Source organism: Bicyclus anynana, chromosome 10 (assembly GCF_947172395.1).
Source record: "Bicyclus anynana chromosome 10, ilBicAnyn1.1, whole genome shotgun sequence".
In the NCBI taxonomy this organism is placed as follows: Eukaryota; Metazoa; Arthropoda; class Insecta; order Lepidoptera; family Nymphalidae; genus Bicyclus; species Bicyclus anynana.
In genome coordinates this window covers 9,473,964-9,491,723 of record NC_069092.1, presented here as the reverse complement: position 1 = coordinate 9,491,723, position 17,760 = coordinate 9,473,964, and the positions used below count along the sequence as shown (strand labels likewise).

The window sequence follows — 17,760 nt, the reverse complement described above, 5'->3', positions numbered from 1 at the left end:
GGATTTGACAAGACGGAGGTCTTGGGTTCGATCCCCGGCTGGGCCGATTAAAGTTTGGTCCAGGTTAGGATGGTGGAAGGTTTCGGCGGTGGCTACTTACCACTTTACTGGAAAAAATGCACCGCCAAGCGGTTTAGCGTTCCGGTACATTGTCGTGTAGAAACCGAAGGGGGTGTGGATTTTCATTCTCCTCCTAACAAGTTAGCCCGCTTTCATCTTAGATTGCATCATCAATTACCGTCAGATGAGATTGTAGTCAAGGGCTAACATGTAAAAACTTAATAAAAGATTAAATAGTTTTTTTCAAAGAATATTTGCCATATTTTTTTTATTCTTTACAAGTTAGCTCTTTAATTTTTTTTTAAATATAGCCACTATTCCCGCTTCCGTTCAAGTAGTAGAATAAAATCTGCGTTAGGAGTTGGTGGGTAGGTAGACCAGCGGGCGGGCATCGAACCACAACTTCTCGGTGATGAGTACGGCCCCATTACCACTAAACTATTGAGGCTTATTGTGACTTGCTAGTCGTACAGCCGGATTTTCTTAATTAAGTTGGGTCAAGCCCTCAGCTGGACACACTTTAGAAGATGAAGCCAAGTTGTCACCTTTGACAAACACGTCAAGGAGGACATCAAAACTGTAGAAAAAAGTATATTACCCACCCCAACCACGACTTATGCTGATTGCAGCACCATCTTGCGACAAAACTAAACAAGGAACAAAATAAAGCTTTCAAATCAGATTTCTTGAATAATGCTATGAATATTTAATGTGCTTCAGCTGATACCTACTCCGATGAAGTAGAAATACGGAATAACTTTACTTATCCATTTTACTCACATCTACTTAAAATATTGACTCATAATATTTCCGCGTTTCCTTAAAATGCAGTTCATATTCCGCGGATTGAGTAAGAGACTGACATATTTCACAGTTCCCCGAGACTCGGAATATTGATCAGCCGAATCTCTCATACCGCAACGCCAGATGCTCACCGAAAATTACTTTCGAATAAATCCGCTGAGCGCCACATAAGTGATATACTCACGTAAAACGTGCCACGACAATAGGAGTAATCATTTATTTATGAGATACTTGGATTCGGTGATTTATTTCTCAATTTCCCAAAGCCGCAAAATATTATACTTATTTTGCTACCCGCAACTTACTTACTGTGCGTTTCTTTCTTGTTACCTGCATAATATCAAATCAAATTTATTTCTTCTAGTAGGCTTCTATACAAACAATGAGTTGTGATACTTTTACCGGTTTGGAAAGCAATCCCACCTTTGAACAAAGTAGCTCTATTTCCTCCCAAAAATTTTGGTTGTGTTATCGCCGCGTTGCAACGACTTGCAGTACGGACGGCTTCAGTGTGCTCTTGGCGTTCGAGCTGTCCACATCTCTAGTTGTGTAATTCTTTATGGGTTACTTGGGATAGGCGAGGAGAGAGACTTGAGTGGAAAAGGGGAGTGTTAGATATCTGTCAAAGGCGCCTTTAACCCTACACACATCGTTCACAAGTGCGTGACTTCACTCAAGTTCATTGTCTGCTACTCTAGGGTCTTATTTTGGTTACAGATTAATTTGTTAATTAAGTTGTCCTGAAAAATGTTGTGAACTTCTAAGTCTACTACAAGTTGTAAGTCTAAAGTCGATAGCATGAACCCGTGTCTCAAAGAGCAAACGTAATTCATTGGTCTAATTAGTCAATATCATTAACATACTCGGATCGTGATCTTTGTACATCACCCATCAACCAGCATTGGAGTGCCGTCGGTCTAAGAACAATAGGACTTATGCCCAGTGGCGTGCCCAAGGTTTTTAACTATTAAAACTTACTTATTTTTCAAATATAGGGCCTGTAGCCACAAACGCTAACGCTTCGAAAACTAAAAAAAATATGGATATGACATGTCCGATCGATAACTTCATCACGTGACCTATCGACAGAAATTGTAATATTTTTTTTTTACTTTCCGAAGCGTTTGCGAACGTAGAAAGAGAATTGACTTGCCACATTGCTACAGGCCTAGGTTCGTAATGAGTTCTAAGGGTAGGTACTGTATTTTTGTATCTATGACGTGCACGTCTGCCCTACCAGTAAAATAAGCTGAGGATGACATTTAACTAAGCGACAACTGAAGGCAGTTATTTAAGAATAACTTCATTACAAGAATTTATCTCAACGATTCCGTGAGTTAACCCAGTCTTTGTCTTAAGTACCCACATTAAACGTTTTTCGATTAGTTGAATGAGAACAGTGTATTCGATTAATCGGTAATTCGGATTTAGATTCCCAAATGGATCAGAGAGAAAACGAACTCTTTTAAATTAGGTCAAACTATTTTCAAAAAAAAATCTGATTCCTAGCTAGCTTAAAACAACGACGAACAAGATAAATGCAGAAAATCTACAGTAGGAATGTGCTAATATGCATTTCAACCTACTTATTGGTAGATTATAATAGTATAGTGTTACAAATTAATAATATTAGTAATTAATTCTACTTTGATATTGGGCCACAGTTAACGACCCGGTCTCGGTTAACTGTGGTCCTCATAAAAAAGCTCAAAGTCATTCAGCGGGCGATGGAGCGAGCTATGCTTGGGGTTTCTCTGCGTGATCGAATCAGAAATGAGAAGATCCGCAGAAGAACCAAAGTCACTGATATAGCTCAGCTCAGATAAAGTGGTAATGGGCAGGCCACATAGTTCGAAGAGCCGCTGGACGTTGGGGTCCCAAAGTTCTGGAATGGCGACCCCGCACCCGAAACCGCAGTGTTGGTCGACTAGTTGGACCGCAGTGGACGTCCATCGGCTGTTAACGATGATGATGATGATGATGATGATGATGATGATGATGATGATGATGATGATGATGATGATGATGATGATGATGATGATGATGATGATGATGATGATGATGATGATGATGATGTTGATGATGATGATGATGATGACTTTTATATCATCCGCAAATTGCTGACGACACTAAGTATATTAAAACGTCACCCAGTTCGACTGAAAACCCTCTACAAACGTTTCAAAACAAAACCAGAGCATCCTGCGGAGATCTTGACTCTGCAGCGTTCAGATGCAAAATGGACTTTGGATCTGAATAATAGGTATAAACGTAATTTGTTGAACCATAACCTAAGTCGCCAGAAACGTACCTAACCTTCACTATACTCGTTGACTTTATTGTTTAAGTATATTTATTTATTTATTTTATTTAAGTTATTTATTCTAAATGATATACTTTATAAAATGTTATTCAAATAATATTAACTATATTTAATTGTTCTAAATTTATTAATCTAATTTTTATTTTTAATTTGTTTGCTGCTAAACAGTACACATGGAGTTGAGTTGTATAGATCTCCTTTTGAATAATCTTTTTTTTTTCATTACATATTTTGTCATTTTCAAAAAATTGCTACAAATGTGACTGGCCAATGCGATATGATTTTTAATTAATGCCGAGAAAAATTTAAAAATGCGCTATATACTGGGACAATTGGAAACACTGGACCCTTGAAACCAGCTACCTCCCAAAGCTATTATGGTCCGAAGGTCGAAAGACGAAGGTCTTATTAACACAGCAACATGTAACAGTAAAGAGTACGTACTCAATTTTATAATTTGTCTGCTATTATCACCAAATCCCTCCCAATTTTCATTAATATGTCAAATGACTTAGAATTACGATTGGCTGATTGGTTATTCTAACTGCTTTAGTCTTTATTTGTTATTCTGCACATTGGAAGTTACATTTATTTGCAATCAACGAGCAGCAAGTCAATGTGGACTCAACTAGAAGTCTAAATTAATTGCTTTTAAACGTGATTGAGACGAACGCATCACTTTTGATGATGAATTTACAAAATTAAAAAGATAGAATATGTATTTACATGAGTTATTAGAATAACTAAAGTAGTCGATAGAAAAAAAAACCTCCCAATAGAATATATCTTTTATTTTAAAATATCATAAAATGATATCAACATCTTAATTTTAACATTGATAAATATAAAGTTACGTTCATACTAGAAATGTGTTTAACTTGATATTAAAATATTTACATAATGTTACTAAAATTGTCGGATATTATTGTCATAACAACTTTTATTATAATTACAATTACATTTTTCCCTTTTTATGAAAGTTACATTTCAAACATAAGCATGTAGTTTTGCAATGACAATTCAAAATAAGTTATAAGTACTGTAATAACACTTAACATAAATAATACTTATTGTAGTACAGGTTATTGTCATTAAATTTCACAACGGTTTTACTATTATTAAAAGTTATTGTCTTACCGGTAAAATTATTTTACTAGTAACAATATAATCACACTTCAATAAAAATATCTTATTGAACTGTATAATTTGTAGACAAAATAAGTCCAATCATATTGTTGTAAAGAATAATTGTAATCACCGTTTATAAAGTAAATTTATTTGAAAATATTAAACAAATCGGAAGCTGCCTGTTATTCAGCAATAGTTAATATCATTTCAATTTAATCTCTATCCATAATAAAGTTTATAATAGAGACAATAATTCTTATAAAAATGTATTTCAATGATACTCATGTATGTAAATCTAATAAAAGTATTGTCAATTTTTGAATTCTGTAGTTTTATATTGTATTATACAAAAAGCGTTATTCTAAATCTACAATAAATTCTTTGTTGTTACTTACTCGTAGTTATTAAGAACAATTAATTACATACTACGTGTTACGAAGTTCAAAAGAAACTTCAATAGCTATACTAATTGTAATTAATTTGGCTCGTCTATAAGAGCCGAAACACTTTATAATCTACACGGAAGACAAATTTATTAGGTATCATAATTATTATCCAAATTTCAAATATATTAAAAAATTTATGAATATTGTCCACAATTTAAATGTTAGAGTGAAATCAGTCAAAATGTATTTCATAATAGTCGTGCTTTGTCACATAATTTAAAGGCATAAATTTAATTTTAATATTCGCATACTGTTGTTATACATTAAATTACAAAACACATTAAAATTAAAAAGATTTACATTAATAATTTTCTAGTACTTCTTTGATAATTTGTTTAAGCAATGAGTACTCGTTTTATCTTTTCTGGATCTAATATTATTTTTTTAAAGTACAAAAACAACATTTTTTGGCAAAAATTAACAGAAACTTTATCTCTGAAACAATGAATAGAGATGCACACGAAATTTGACTTCAGAAAATTGAGTCGCACCAATCTTTTGATTTTAACAAGCTCTATTTATCGCCACTCCTTTATATATGTGAATATGTAATTAAAAATAATTACATTAATTCATAAGTGAGTAAGAATAAACAGCAAAAAGTCGCATTTACTTTGCAATACTAAATTACAATATTTTTAATAACAAACTGCTTAAATAATTATAATATTGTAAAAATGTTTTGTAATAATTATAAACTTTTATATATGTTACACAAATATACTTGCCCTCGCTTTTTTGTTGGTCTCTATTATTGTCTTTACAATCATATTGTCATTTACAAAATACTACTACGTACTTAATAATTTAAGTTAATAATAATTTTATTTCTTATACGAATACACATTTTTCAGTATAACCACGACTAAATGTCATATCAACATATTTTTAAAATATTACATTATTTTACGAATGATTATTATAATATATTTATTTATATTCATCTCTCATGATTCATTATTCTACTTACTAATTAATATACTTATTAATGTTAATACAAATATTTTATGAACATTTACTTCATAACGTTTGAAGGGTTTTTTTAATCAAATATAAAATTGTATAAATTATAAACAAACATTCTTGTTTATGATGTGAATAATATAAAAAGTTGGTTTCAAAATTTTCGAATACTAAAATGATATGACATTTTTGATATTTTTGAGATAATATTAATAATATAATGTTTAATAGGACTACCTATAACACCGTCATACATAATTATTTGTTTCAGTTATTGTCATGATTTACTTACACTACACTTACATTAAAGCTGATATTTATTTTACCGATTTACATAACAATCTCAACATGTATGTACGGGCTCAATCGTTTACAACAATCTTGAATTACAATAAGTATTCTTAGAAAATTCAACAGCCATTTTTTATCACCTAATACGAAACTATATAAAAAATCGGTTTCTTTTACAATATTAATAAACTAGTTATGACAAAGATAATAAATAAATATTGCATTGTTGTGATGTAGCGTTGTTGTAATGTAGCGTTGTTGTAAACGACGTAGGGTCGAGGCGGGCCAGAAGGCCTCACTTTCTGCCTCTCTGTCCTCTGGGCGTATTCATTTTGCGTACTATTCGAGTGTCCATATGCATTCACGTTGTATAAATTGAGTGCGTTGTTGATTTCGTGAATTTCTACGTCGACTGTGTTCTGGTTTCTGTCTTTTTGCTTCTTGTTGTGGTGTCGTTTTGGTGGCCGAGTTGTCGCTGCGGCAGTTGTGCGTTCCGTTGTTGTTGTCGTGGTTGTCGTAGTTGTTGTTGTTGTTGTCGTCTTCTGCGGCGTTTCTGTTGATATGAATAGTTTTATCGTTAAAAACTTTATTGTTAAGTAATCTGTTTAATTGGAAAATTCGCGATAATATATTTAGTAACGACATATTCGGATAAGAATAGAAAAGTAAATAAACAAGTACGTAAATGTAAAATTACGATAAATAGGTACTTATTTCGCGAAGGTAAATTTAGATACTAAGAATTTGAATAAAAAAGCATCAAAAATCAAATTGTCGAGATTAAAATAGAGTGAAAAATCATGATGATCAAACTTTTTTTTTACAAGTTAGCCCTTGACTACAATCTCACCTGATGTTTTTGTTAAGTAATAGATTTTTAAAGTATACTGACCTTTTAATGTGATGGTCACATTCGCTTTCCCATAAGCATTGCCCGCTAAGCAAGTGTACTCTCCAAAGTCACTCTTCTTGAGCCGATTCACTGTCAGGTTCATACGCATCGCGTACTCGTTCAAATAGTTCTCGGATATTATGTATTTTGAGCTATTTAATAGCTTTGCACCTGTGAAGCAACAGACATGTATTTTTAATATTGTAATAGTAGTAATAAGTAACGCATACTCGAACTATGCTCGGAGTATCGCGCGATCGAATAAGAAATGACGATGTGCAAAAGAACCAAAGTCATCGACATAGCTCAACGAATCGCGAAACTGAATGTGGCGATGAGCGGGGTACATAGTTTGAAGAGCCAATGGACCTGGGGCTCCAAGGTGAATAGCATTCCCGCTCCAGAAAGTAGGTAACAAGGAGCCACTAGATGTTGGCGGCTCAAAACAGTGGTTTTTGAAAGAAGAAAGACAAGAGATTTAGGTCCATCAATGGATTTCCATCGACTGATAACTATGAAATACTGCAATCTATCTATGTAAAAATAAATAAAGTAAGCCTACTTTAAATAAACGGTACAAATTCAATTGATATACCTAATAAATTGATTTGCCAATGTAGAAATCTAATTCTAATAGCGTACCTAATTAAACTTTGCTTTGATAGTTACGCAAGAAACCAATAGTGAGATAGATATCGGCGAAAAATTTTTAGCCGCTTTATGCTATAAATAAAATGTCAGGTATGAAAGAAAATAGTTAGAGAGATATTTACCATTTGGTGACTTCCCTCGTTGCCACATAGTCATTGCCTTGGGAGAGGCTTCCACGTAGCATTGCAGAGAGACTTGTAGCTCAGCTGCACGCCACACGACCATGCTTGCCGCTCTTACTATTGGCTCGACTGTTAATAAAAACAAACAATATATCAAACATATATTTGACAAACAATTGACTCAAACATTTGACGAAAGTCAAAGTATAACACAAAAGTAAGGCAGCTGCGTAGCCATTGTATCCTAAAAGATTAAATTAATTATTATATTCTTTGCAATTGCACGTTGTAGTGTCAACATTTCCTGAGGATGCTCCGGTTTCGGGGTGAAACGTACGTAGAGAGTATTTTGTCGGACCTGTTTGCCTGGGTGACGTCGACTTTTCGCGGATGATAGCAAAATAAATAAATCGTTATATAATTAATAACTATAAGTAGTATAGTATAAGTTAATTTTAATGTTCAAGATAAAATAAAACTATTATCAAATTACCAAAAAACATTGAGACAAATTTTATTTTATTTAATGTTTTGTTCTTAGGTAATGTAGTCTAAGTTGAAGTTTTATCTAAGTATCGGTCCCACAGACCGCTTTTTTACCACTTGATGAACCTTCAATTATGCGGCTTATCAAAACTTTTTAAAAGAATATTTCCATAGTGAATACACAATTCATGTTGCAGTTATACTTACAGAGTACGGACACCTCGTAGCGTCGACTCTTTGTGGGAGGAATGCCGTTCGCAGCGATACAGAGGTACGTCCCCATATCCGCTCGCTTCAGCGCTCTCAGAGACAACGTCGTCCCTGCGTAGTTGTCCACCACTGGGTAATGAAAAAGGTTAACGGTAAAAAAGACTTACTACACGTACTAAACTTTATATTAACTACCAGTAAGTGCCGCAAATGCACTCACTAGTATCCCTTTTTCGGGGAGACTTCTCGCTTTTGTCAACTACATGCATAGGCGTATATAGCAGGTGGGCCAGATGGGCCGGGCCCACCCAAGAATGATCCAGTGCCCACCCTAGAATACTGGGCTACCGATTTGAAATTCTATGATGGACGCGGAAATACTAATAATCTTACACAAAATATAATTTAAAATATCAAATAATAACCATTACAACTTATAATAAAGAAAAACCTATAATAAAAATTTTGAAAAATATATTAAGTCCTTTATGGATACCTACCCAAGATACAAATAAAAAATAATAAAATAAGACGAGTCAGAGTTCTTCGTCCACAAATATTGTAATATGTGTTCAGTAATATGTAGGCCCGCCCCAGGCTCGCCCCAGGCCCACCTCAGGATGTAATCCTAGATACGACAATGACTACATGCTCGACAGTCTCACGTTGACTCCTTTTTTGAGACCGCTATCGGCTTAAAGGAGGCATCGGAGCAGCAGAGAGAGCGGGAACCTGACGACCCACTCCGCAGAAGAAGGAGGGGTGATAGAAGACGCCGATATGCGCTTTGTACACCTTTTTCCACCCTTGTAGACACCACGACGACGAGCGCGTCGGCATGCGAAAGTGCCTGCTTTCGCGATCTTTTCGCATCCCAATAGGAAGCAGGTGAGTCCCATATACCCGTCCGTAGTTTTGCCTGTCACTCTACGATCGGTATGCGTAATACGCATTTCCCAGCGTCAAAAAAGTGGTTACTCTATGTAACTTCTAATAAAGAGGTTAATATATTCTCAATCACCCTAAGCTTGCTAAGCCGAATAGGAGCAGCGCAGTGAGTCAAGGCTAGCCCTGATAATGATAAAATAACATTTTCAGTAATTATTACTGAAAATATAAATAAGCTCAATAAGCGATCTTCAGCTGAGTTACGTAATTACAAACACCTGCGGCTGTTTATTTATTGCTAGTCATCAAAATTCAAAATTAATGTCAACAAATATTATTTACAACAGTCCAAAAATTAATTCTAACGTACATTCAGCAAATATCTGTAGAGTATATCAAATCATTTTACTCAATTTCAATTTATTACAGTGATTCACATGATCGCCGTTGATGGATTGATTGTTTACTCGTACATTATAATTAACACAATTGTCTCTCATTTATTTATTACTTCTTTTTTTTTAAATTTTTAACAATATAAGTATAAAATACAAAACATTATTAAAAATTTATAAAAAAAATTCACCCTCCGGCTGCGGGACATTTGAGTGCCCAAGCAACCGGTGGTCAGGGCTCCAGAGTGAGGAACCTCCTCACAATATGCGCCGTCTCAAGAATCACTGCCTTTTGTATCCGACTCTTGATCCAACAGTTAAACGAAAGCTTCTTAAGGTGTTGGTCGAAGCTTTTCGCTATAAGACCATTGACTGAAAAAACTATTGGAACAATAATAGTTGACTAAACATTCCACATGGCGGTAATCTCGTGAGCAAGGTCCAAGTATTTTGATGCTTTTTCCTTTTCGGCTTTAACCAGATTATCGTCATGTGGAACTGTAATATCAACAATTATTGCACGACGCACTGACCGATCGACTAGCACTATATCAGGTCTATTGGCTACAATATACCTGTCAGTGATAATCGTTCGGTCCCAGTAGAGCAAGGCACTGCTATTTTCAAGAACTGACGCTGGGTCGTACCTATAGTAAGGCATCTCAGAATCGATAAGGCCATATTGAAGAGCAAGCTGTTGGTGGATTATCTTGGCTATTTGAATATGCCTGAGGGACTCCCCAGGACGATGACACGCTCGACAGATGTCTAGATGTCTAGATCTTTCATATTATTATTGTCATTATAACACAGTTTTTACGCTGACTTTTTCTGCACTTCTAAATCACACGACGTTATAACTGTACAGTGTGCATATCCGTTGATAACTAGCCGAGAAGCCAGTAACTATTGACTCAAATAATGATGAAGTAGCCCATTAAAATTATAAATTTCAAGCGATCGTACCCACAGGCGTATTTCGTGGGTCGTAGTTCATTCATTTATAGCCGAGCCATAAATGAAAAACCGCTTGAGCGAAGTGCCAACTACGAGGTAGCGTTGCCAAAACGTTGTCCACCAGATGTTAGGTACATCTATCTGATTTATCCAATAGTTACTTATTTTAACTAATTTACTTTGATATTGGATTTATCATCATATCAGCCGATGGACGTCCACTGCAAGACATAGGCCTTTTGTACGGACTTCCAAACATCACGATACTGAGCCACCTGCATACAGCGAATCCTTGCGACTCGCTTGAAGTCGTCAGTCCACCTGGTGGGGGGTCGACCAACACTGCGCTTACTAGTCCATCGGCTCTTCTAACTTCGGCGCCCCGCCCATCGCCACTTAAGCTTCGCAAATCGTTGATCTATGTTTGATTGGATTTATGGAGTTTATTATAAAATTAACAGGAAAAAAATGTTTGAAAATGTTTATTATAAACTGTATCACTAATAATAATATTAATGCGAATGCTTTAAAGCATAATATATGAAAGTTTATTCTGCCTTCACAGAAAAACTACTGAATTTATTTTAGTTAAAATTGAAAAATAGATATATTGTTATCTAAACTAACTTATAGGCTCCTTTTTATTACAAAAACCTAACGAGTTGTCGCGACATATTGTAAATTTTCAGCTAGTGCATATTGCACTAATGTTTAGTAATGTTAAGTTTGCTTTTATATTTAAAAGCAAACTTTAAATGTTGTCGTTATCACCATGTTTTTGCAAGAAGCTTTAATTTACAAATAATGAAGCATTACACATTACATTACATAGTAGTTGGCGCATTTTATAACCGTGCCTTAAAGGGCTAAAAAATTTAAACCAAAGGCACACACAAGTAAAATAACTCAACTCTGTTGCCTTAAAAAATCCGCGGTAAAATAATGTGGGACATGATTCATACTGGTTGATGCATTTTATAGTCAAGTCATAAAAGGAAAACCGCGTCAACGTAGCGTAGAGCTACGAGCGTTGCCAAACCAACGCTTACCGGATGTAAACTATCCGAGACTTAACTCACTTATACGAGCCTTTTGATAGACGATATCGTTCGGACCGTCGAAACAATATCAATTCCACTTTAAAATATTTATAAAGGTTATTTCTACCAGTAACGTAGGCAACAGAGTTATTCTCGAAAAATATTTTGATACAAAGTGAATTGCTTTTATTATAATAAACAGCATACATAAATATGTTTAGTTTTATGTTAATTAAAGGCTCAATAAGGCTTCAACAAATTTAGCTATTATTTTTAGTGATTAGCTAGGTACATCTTATAGGTACTATAATTTTCGATATTTATGATTTTTTTAGTATTTTTTGTTTGTTTTGTGGTTTTTTGAATTATTTTTCACCTTCCATTTTAATTTTAAATCACGATTTTATTTTTGTATCAAAGAATTTTGTATGCCAGTACAATTTACCGAGTTATTTAGTTATTGTATTAAATCTTAGTATTCAACATTTGTACACAAATTTTACCACACCTTAGTTTTGTAGTACATAATACATTTATATTCAGTAACGGTTTAATGCCTTGGAAGCAATTTGGTTCTCTGAGCTACTTATATTAGCTTGTAGCTTTGTCTATTGCCGTTTCAACTTCACTGCCCGTTAAACTTATTGTTATTATTTCTACAAATTCCCTTGTTAAGGAGAGAAAGAGATCTCACGAGCATCGTTATATTTATTCCTTTCGTAGCTTTCTCATATAACCTTTAGGGTTTGACCCTAAGATTCTTTGATCTCAATCTGTTTTCTTAACGTTAACCATTTGAAGTTTCGTATTACCAAATCCGTCTAACCAATCTACCTTAGATTGGACTTAGGTCCAGTAAAAAAGGTTATTATTTTTTTTTCTTACAAAATATTTAATTAAACACGTACTAGATATTATTAATAATAATATCTAATTGAATTTTTTTATAAGTTTTTAATAGTGTTTTGTATGTTTTGTATGTATAACATTGTTAATAATTAAAAAAAAAAGAGAAATAAATAAAAGAGAGTATATCTAATAAATGATATCTAATATCCAACCCACCAACCCGTATTTGATCAGCATGGAGTTCTAATGAAATGTGTATACCATAAATGATTTTCGTCGTCATCAACCCATATTCGGCTCACTGCTGAGCTCGAGTCTCCTCTCAGAATGAGAGGGGTAAGGCCAATAGTCCACCACGCTGGCCCAATGCGGATTAACAGACTTCAAATACGCAGAGAATTAAGATAGTTCTCTGGTATGAAGGTTTCCTCACGATGTTTTCCTTCACCGATTGAGACACGTGATATTTAATTTCTTAAAATGCACACAACTGAAAAGTTGGAGGTGCATGCCCCGGATCGGATTCGAACCCACACCCTCAGGAATCGGAGGCAGAGGTCATATCCACTGGGCTATCACGGCTCTCTCACAAATGATTTTAAGAATGTAAAACTATTTGTATACCCGTAGCTAGTATCCCTAACGTCGAACAGTAATTCACTTACGCTATACGCTTCATACATACCGCGATGGAGCATCGAAGCTAAACCGATTATGGAGCCTTAACGACGTTAAAAATTGTGTACACGAAAGTGGCTCTTAAACTATCATTCTTTACCTTGTTACTGGGGAAAATACATTTACACGAGAAAGCGGAGGTGAAAATGCAACCTGCATACTTCGCACAATCCTTACCGAATTTCATAGCGACGAAATATGAAACTGACCCTAATGTTAAGTTATAGAATGAAAAAGAATGTTTGGAAGTAGTTGATCCTTCTTCTGTAAACTGTAAATCAATTTGATGCTAAAGTTAGAGTTTCTTGCTTGCTCTTATTTAGAGTTAGAGTATAGTACAGAAAGCAGATTCTGTCGAGAAGATGGAACAAATTCTGAACCGGTAGTAGAGGCTACTATCTAACTAACCTAAGTAAGTACTGATTGACAGACTTGACTTTGCAATAGTGCTTTTATATGCCTACTTGTAATAAACTATTGAAATTGGAATTTGAAGCAGTAACGTTCTTTGATGATATAAATAAATGTTTACTTTCTAAACAGCCAAAAATGTATATGTATGTATGTAAATTACCATAGAAGCAAAACTAAACAGTAAACGGCATTTCGGAACGAATTTCACAAATTCTCTTAATTAAGCATCGCTAATCAGGCGTGCTTTAATCAAAACATTACGCCGGCAATTCGCCGTTTAGCGGAGACTGTCAAATTAAATTTAAATGGAAACAATTTATAACTTTATTATGGCATACGACCTCGATCCTAAATCTCGGGCGCAGACATAAAATACTGCGTTACGTACAGAGCAGCCAATTTTGAAATGCCATTGCGGAAATACGATCCTTATTTTTGAGGCAATAAGGATCAAATACCTTAAAATATACGTACAACGTGTTTAGGTGTATGTATAATATCAAAAGCGCCTGCATGAAATTGTGTTTTATTAACGGGTTATAAAGTCGGAGCGCTACACGTCGTTGGCAACTTGTTACTCCACTCGCCAACGATTTAGCCATTCGCCTTAATTATTACTTACGTGCTAATTGTTTTCTGATTCTATTACATTACAATGTTTTCTTATGAATTGTTTCCTTCGTTTGTTATGAACTACAGCAAAAAATCACGTGCTATAACGTCGGAGTATGCACGACTAGTTGCGACTTTCATTTCGTTGTTGACGGGTCCAATCAAAATGGCGTTCAGGAAACGTCGGAGAGTGTAACGGAACCTTCACCTCCATTTACTTACCTGGCGATCCCTCAACCAATGTCTCAACGCGCGCTACGAGCAGCCGCACGCGCCGCTGCGTCGCAGTTTGGATCGAAACTAGTCAGGCATACCTCGACGTTATATTACTTGAGTTTTAGCCGTTTCATAATAAATTAATATGAATAACACACACGATAGTTTAGACGTCGAGGTCGCAAGATGCTAGAATGGTGACCACATTGGAAAGCGCAGTGTTGGTCGACCGACACTAGATGTACCGACGACATGTAGGGACCAATGGATGCTCGCAGCTTGCCGTGGTATTTGAATGTCCAGCAGTGGACGTCCATCCACTGATAATGATGATGATGACATAAATGTTGGCACTTTTACTCCTGTATATCCTTCTTGTCTTTTGATATAATTTTCATCATTACCTATATTCAGAATTATAGGGGTTACGCAATATGTCACACACGTACAGAATTATAAAAAATCTCAGGTAACTATGCAGGTTTCATACTTGAGCACCTAGCACATTCGGGTGCGTATTCCAGTCCGGATTAGATCCTACGCCCTCCGAATCGAAGGGTATCGATTGAAAGGAAACTGATGCGTTATCGCGGCTCGAATAAACATTCTGGCTATTCATAAGGGCATTAAAACATTATTATTTTTATCGTTTCAATATTAATAACGCAACAATGATCGCTCGTGATGTTTAGTAACGAGTAAGTTAATTAACTGTCGCGCGGCCCCGTCGCTTGCTCGGCAACAAAGATAACTAATTGTAATTAACTAATCAGCCTCCGTGTGTGTGTTTGATTAATTATACGATACGCGGATGTACGGGGATATTATAGATGTAGCTATGGGACTCTTGACTTCTATGGGACTTGTCTCTATGGGACTTGAAGAAGATCTTCATTTGATAAAAGCTGAGAGTGGCTGAGAGATCTTGCCATAGGAAATTACAGTAAACAATTATGGAGTATGGACTGTGGTAGCATTGGCAAGTACATTCATAAGACTCTATTCTTTAAACTTCAAACGTTGCTAGTTAGCCATAACACAAGGAATGACCATGTCTAATAAATATGCAATACCAGAATTAGTTTATTACGTTAATTTTAATAACATTACATTATGGAAGCTCATTATGTTCGATAAATTTTTGTTTCGTTGTTATTAATTTTCTTATTATCATCTAAATGCACGTAGCAACGTTATTGAAATTGTATGAAATACTATTTTAAACTTTAAACCACATCTTTAGGAGTTATTGACTTGACAATATTAATTTATAAAGCAATAATTTACTTGGTAAATACCTGCATAAAGTTAGAATTTATGGTTAAAGAATAATGATGTTCCGAACAGATTAAAATAATAAGAAAAGAAATCACATCAACTCTCTTCATAAACGTCTTGAAGTTGTTTGCAACTTGCAAGTAACAGCAAGGAAATGAAACGAGAGAAGGACCGAACTGCCCAAACGGCGATCTCGATTTGTTGGAGCGTGTATAACATGTCCAATTAATACTGAGGCTGCGTTCTCTCTCACTCCTCAACTATTACATCCACCCTCTGTTTACCCACGACCGCAAGTCTTTTGTTTACGCTTAATGGCTTAAATAAAACGGGTCAAATACGTAAAACAGACTCGTAAAAAGGTTTTAAATACTCAACCCCACCCACCCTAATTTACACCTTAAAACAAAGAGTTAAGGTTTAAATCACGCCACATATTAAAACACATCGGAACAAATACACATAGCTACGTCCAATGCATAACGCCCAGTAATCGCGTCAAACTGTTGTCTTTTTACCTCGCCCTACGTAGGTAGTACAACTATAAAGATAACAGCTTAGGCAGGCCGATTTCCACTTAGGCGCCCATTTAATTTCCTGACCGAAACCCCGATTGTTACATCACATTGTTTAAGCAGTAATTGAGTTCTTTGAAAGCGTTCTTTTTCAAGGAAATGAATACCAATCTCGACATCTGAGAACACTACTTTCGTAAATTAAATTTTTTCGACAAATTTGTCTGTTCTCTACAGCGTTTAATACAGCGTCATTCGCTGAACATAAATTTCGTGCTACACACAAAATGTATACGGCACGTTGAAAAACATTAACCGATGTAAAATTTATGAGAAGTGCCGGGTAACCTCCGCTATACATTCATTTTACTCGGTTTGACATTATTCAGACGTTCCCCGAAGGTTGATGGCACATTTATTACATATTTTGCGAGTTCTTTCCAATATCTTAAGGCGATATCTTAATAAATCCCATAAAACTCCAATGTTTCAACCCGGCAAGCACCTGCTCCCGGCTCGGGCGGGCTTTGAATGCTAAATTAGCTTTGTTTCTTTTTTACCACTTAGCAGAATCCACCGATATGAGTCGAATTGAAAGGAAAATTGACGTTTTATGTCCCTCTTCCTCTTGGATACGACTTTATAAAAAACTGCGGCAGCTCTCGCGAGGTATCGTCACGTGCAATATAAGCACGTAAGTGAAATATTCAAATAAACGTGTCTACCATACAAAATTTGCTGATTCATAAGTTAATGGAATTCGTTTTTAATACATAAATAACTAAATTATTACAAGCTATCAAATATTTTATCAAAACCCGTTCACCTGTTCGTTTTTTTGTGTGAATTAAAAACTAACATCCAACCTTTCAAAATATTGTATTTATAACTATGTCTTTTAAACAAAAACGTCGGAAACAAAAATTCGTCTATTTAATAAGGACTCGATAAAACGGATTATTATATTTATCAAAATAAAATATTCTACTTTATTTTTCTTAACCTGGTTGCATAGAGCCGCTTGGTGCAGGCGAAACAAAACCGTGTTGTTCAGCAGTGGACGTCTATCTACTGATTATGATACAAGAATACATATACAAGAATACTTTATGAAGATTACCTTTCAATTCACTGCCGTCTTCATCGCGGAATATAATATTCCGTCCGCCAGCTCTCTTCCACGATACCGTAGGTTCCGGCACTCCGGTGGCTGTACAGCGAAGCTCCACGGACCCTCCCTCTGGTGCACTGGCTTCGGAACCATCATCGTCTGCTATATCAGGTGGTATCACGACCGACAGATGTCCCATCTACAACAATAAGTATCATCAGTATCAACCTATTTGATTGACCAACACACGGTAATTTTTTTTTTATTCTTTACGAGTTTGCCCTTGATTGCAATCTCACCTGATGGTAAGTGGTGATGCAATCTAAGATGGAAGCGGGCTAACTTGTTAGGAGGAGGATGAAAATCCACACCCTTTTCGGTTTCTACACGACATCGTACCGGAACGCTAAATCGCTTGGCGGTACGTTATT

The 17,760-nt window shown here is 35.4% G+C and overlaps 1 protein-coding gene across 1 annotated transcript in view; it reads right to left on the bottom strand.

Annotated features, from left to right (window-relative positions):
- Window positions 1–3,978: 3,978 nt before the first annotated feature.
- Window positions 3,979–17,760, bottom strand: part of LOC112042983 (lachesin-like) — a 100,647-nt gene continuing 86,865 nt past the window's right edge. Inside the window, exons 5-9 of the mRNA XM_024078217.2 lie at window positions 17,339–17,528; window positions 8,374–8,505; window positions 7,681–7,809; window positions 6,908–7,078; window positions 3,979–6,568 (exon numbers count right to left, since the gene is read on the bottom strand). Of these exons, the coding sequence (XP_023933985.1) occupies window positions 6,189–6,568; window positions 6,908–7,078; window positions 7,681–7,809; window positions 8,374–8,505; window positions 17,339–17,528 (1,002 nt within the window). The 3' untranslated portion in view covers window positions 3,979–6,188. The remainder of the gene's footprint in view (window positions 6,569–6,907; window positions 7,079–7,680; window positions 7,810–8,373; window positions 8,506–17,338; window positions 17,529–17,760) is intronic.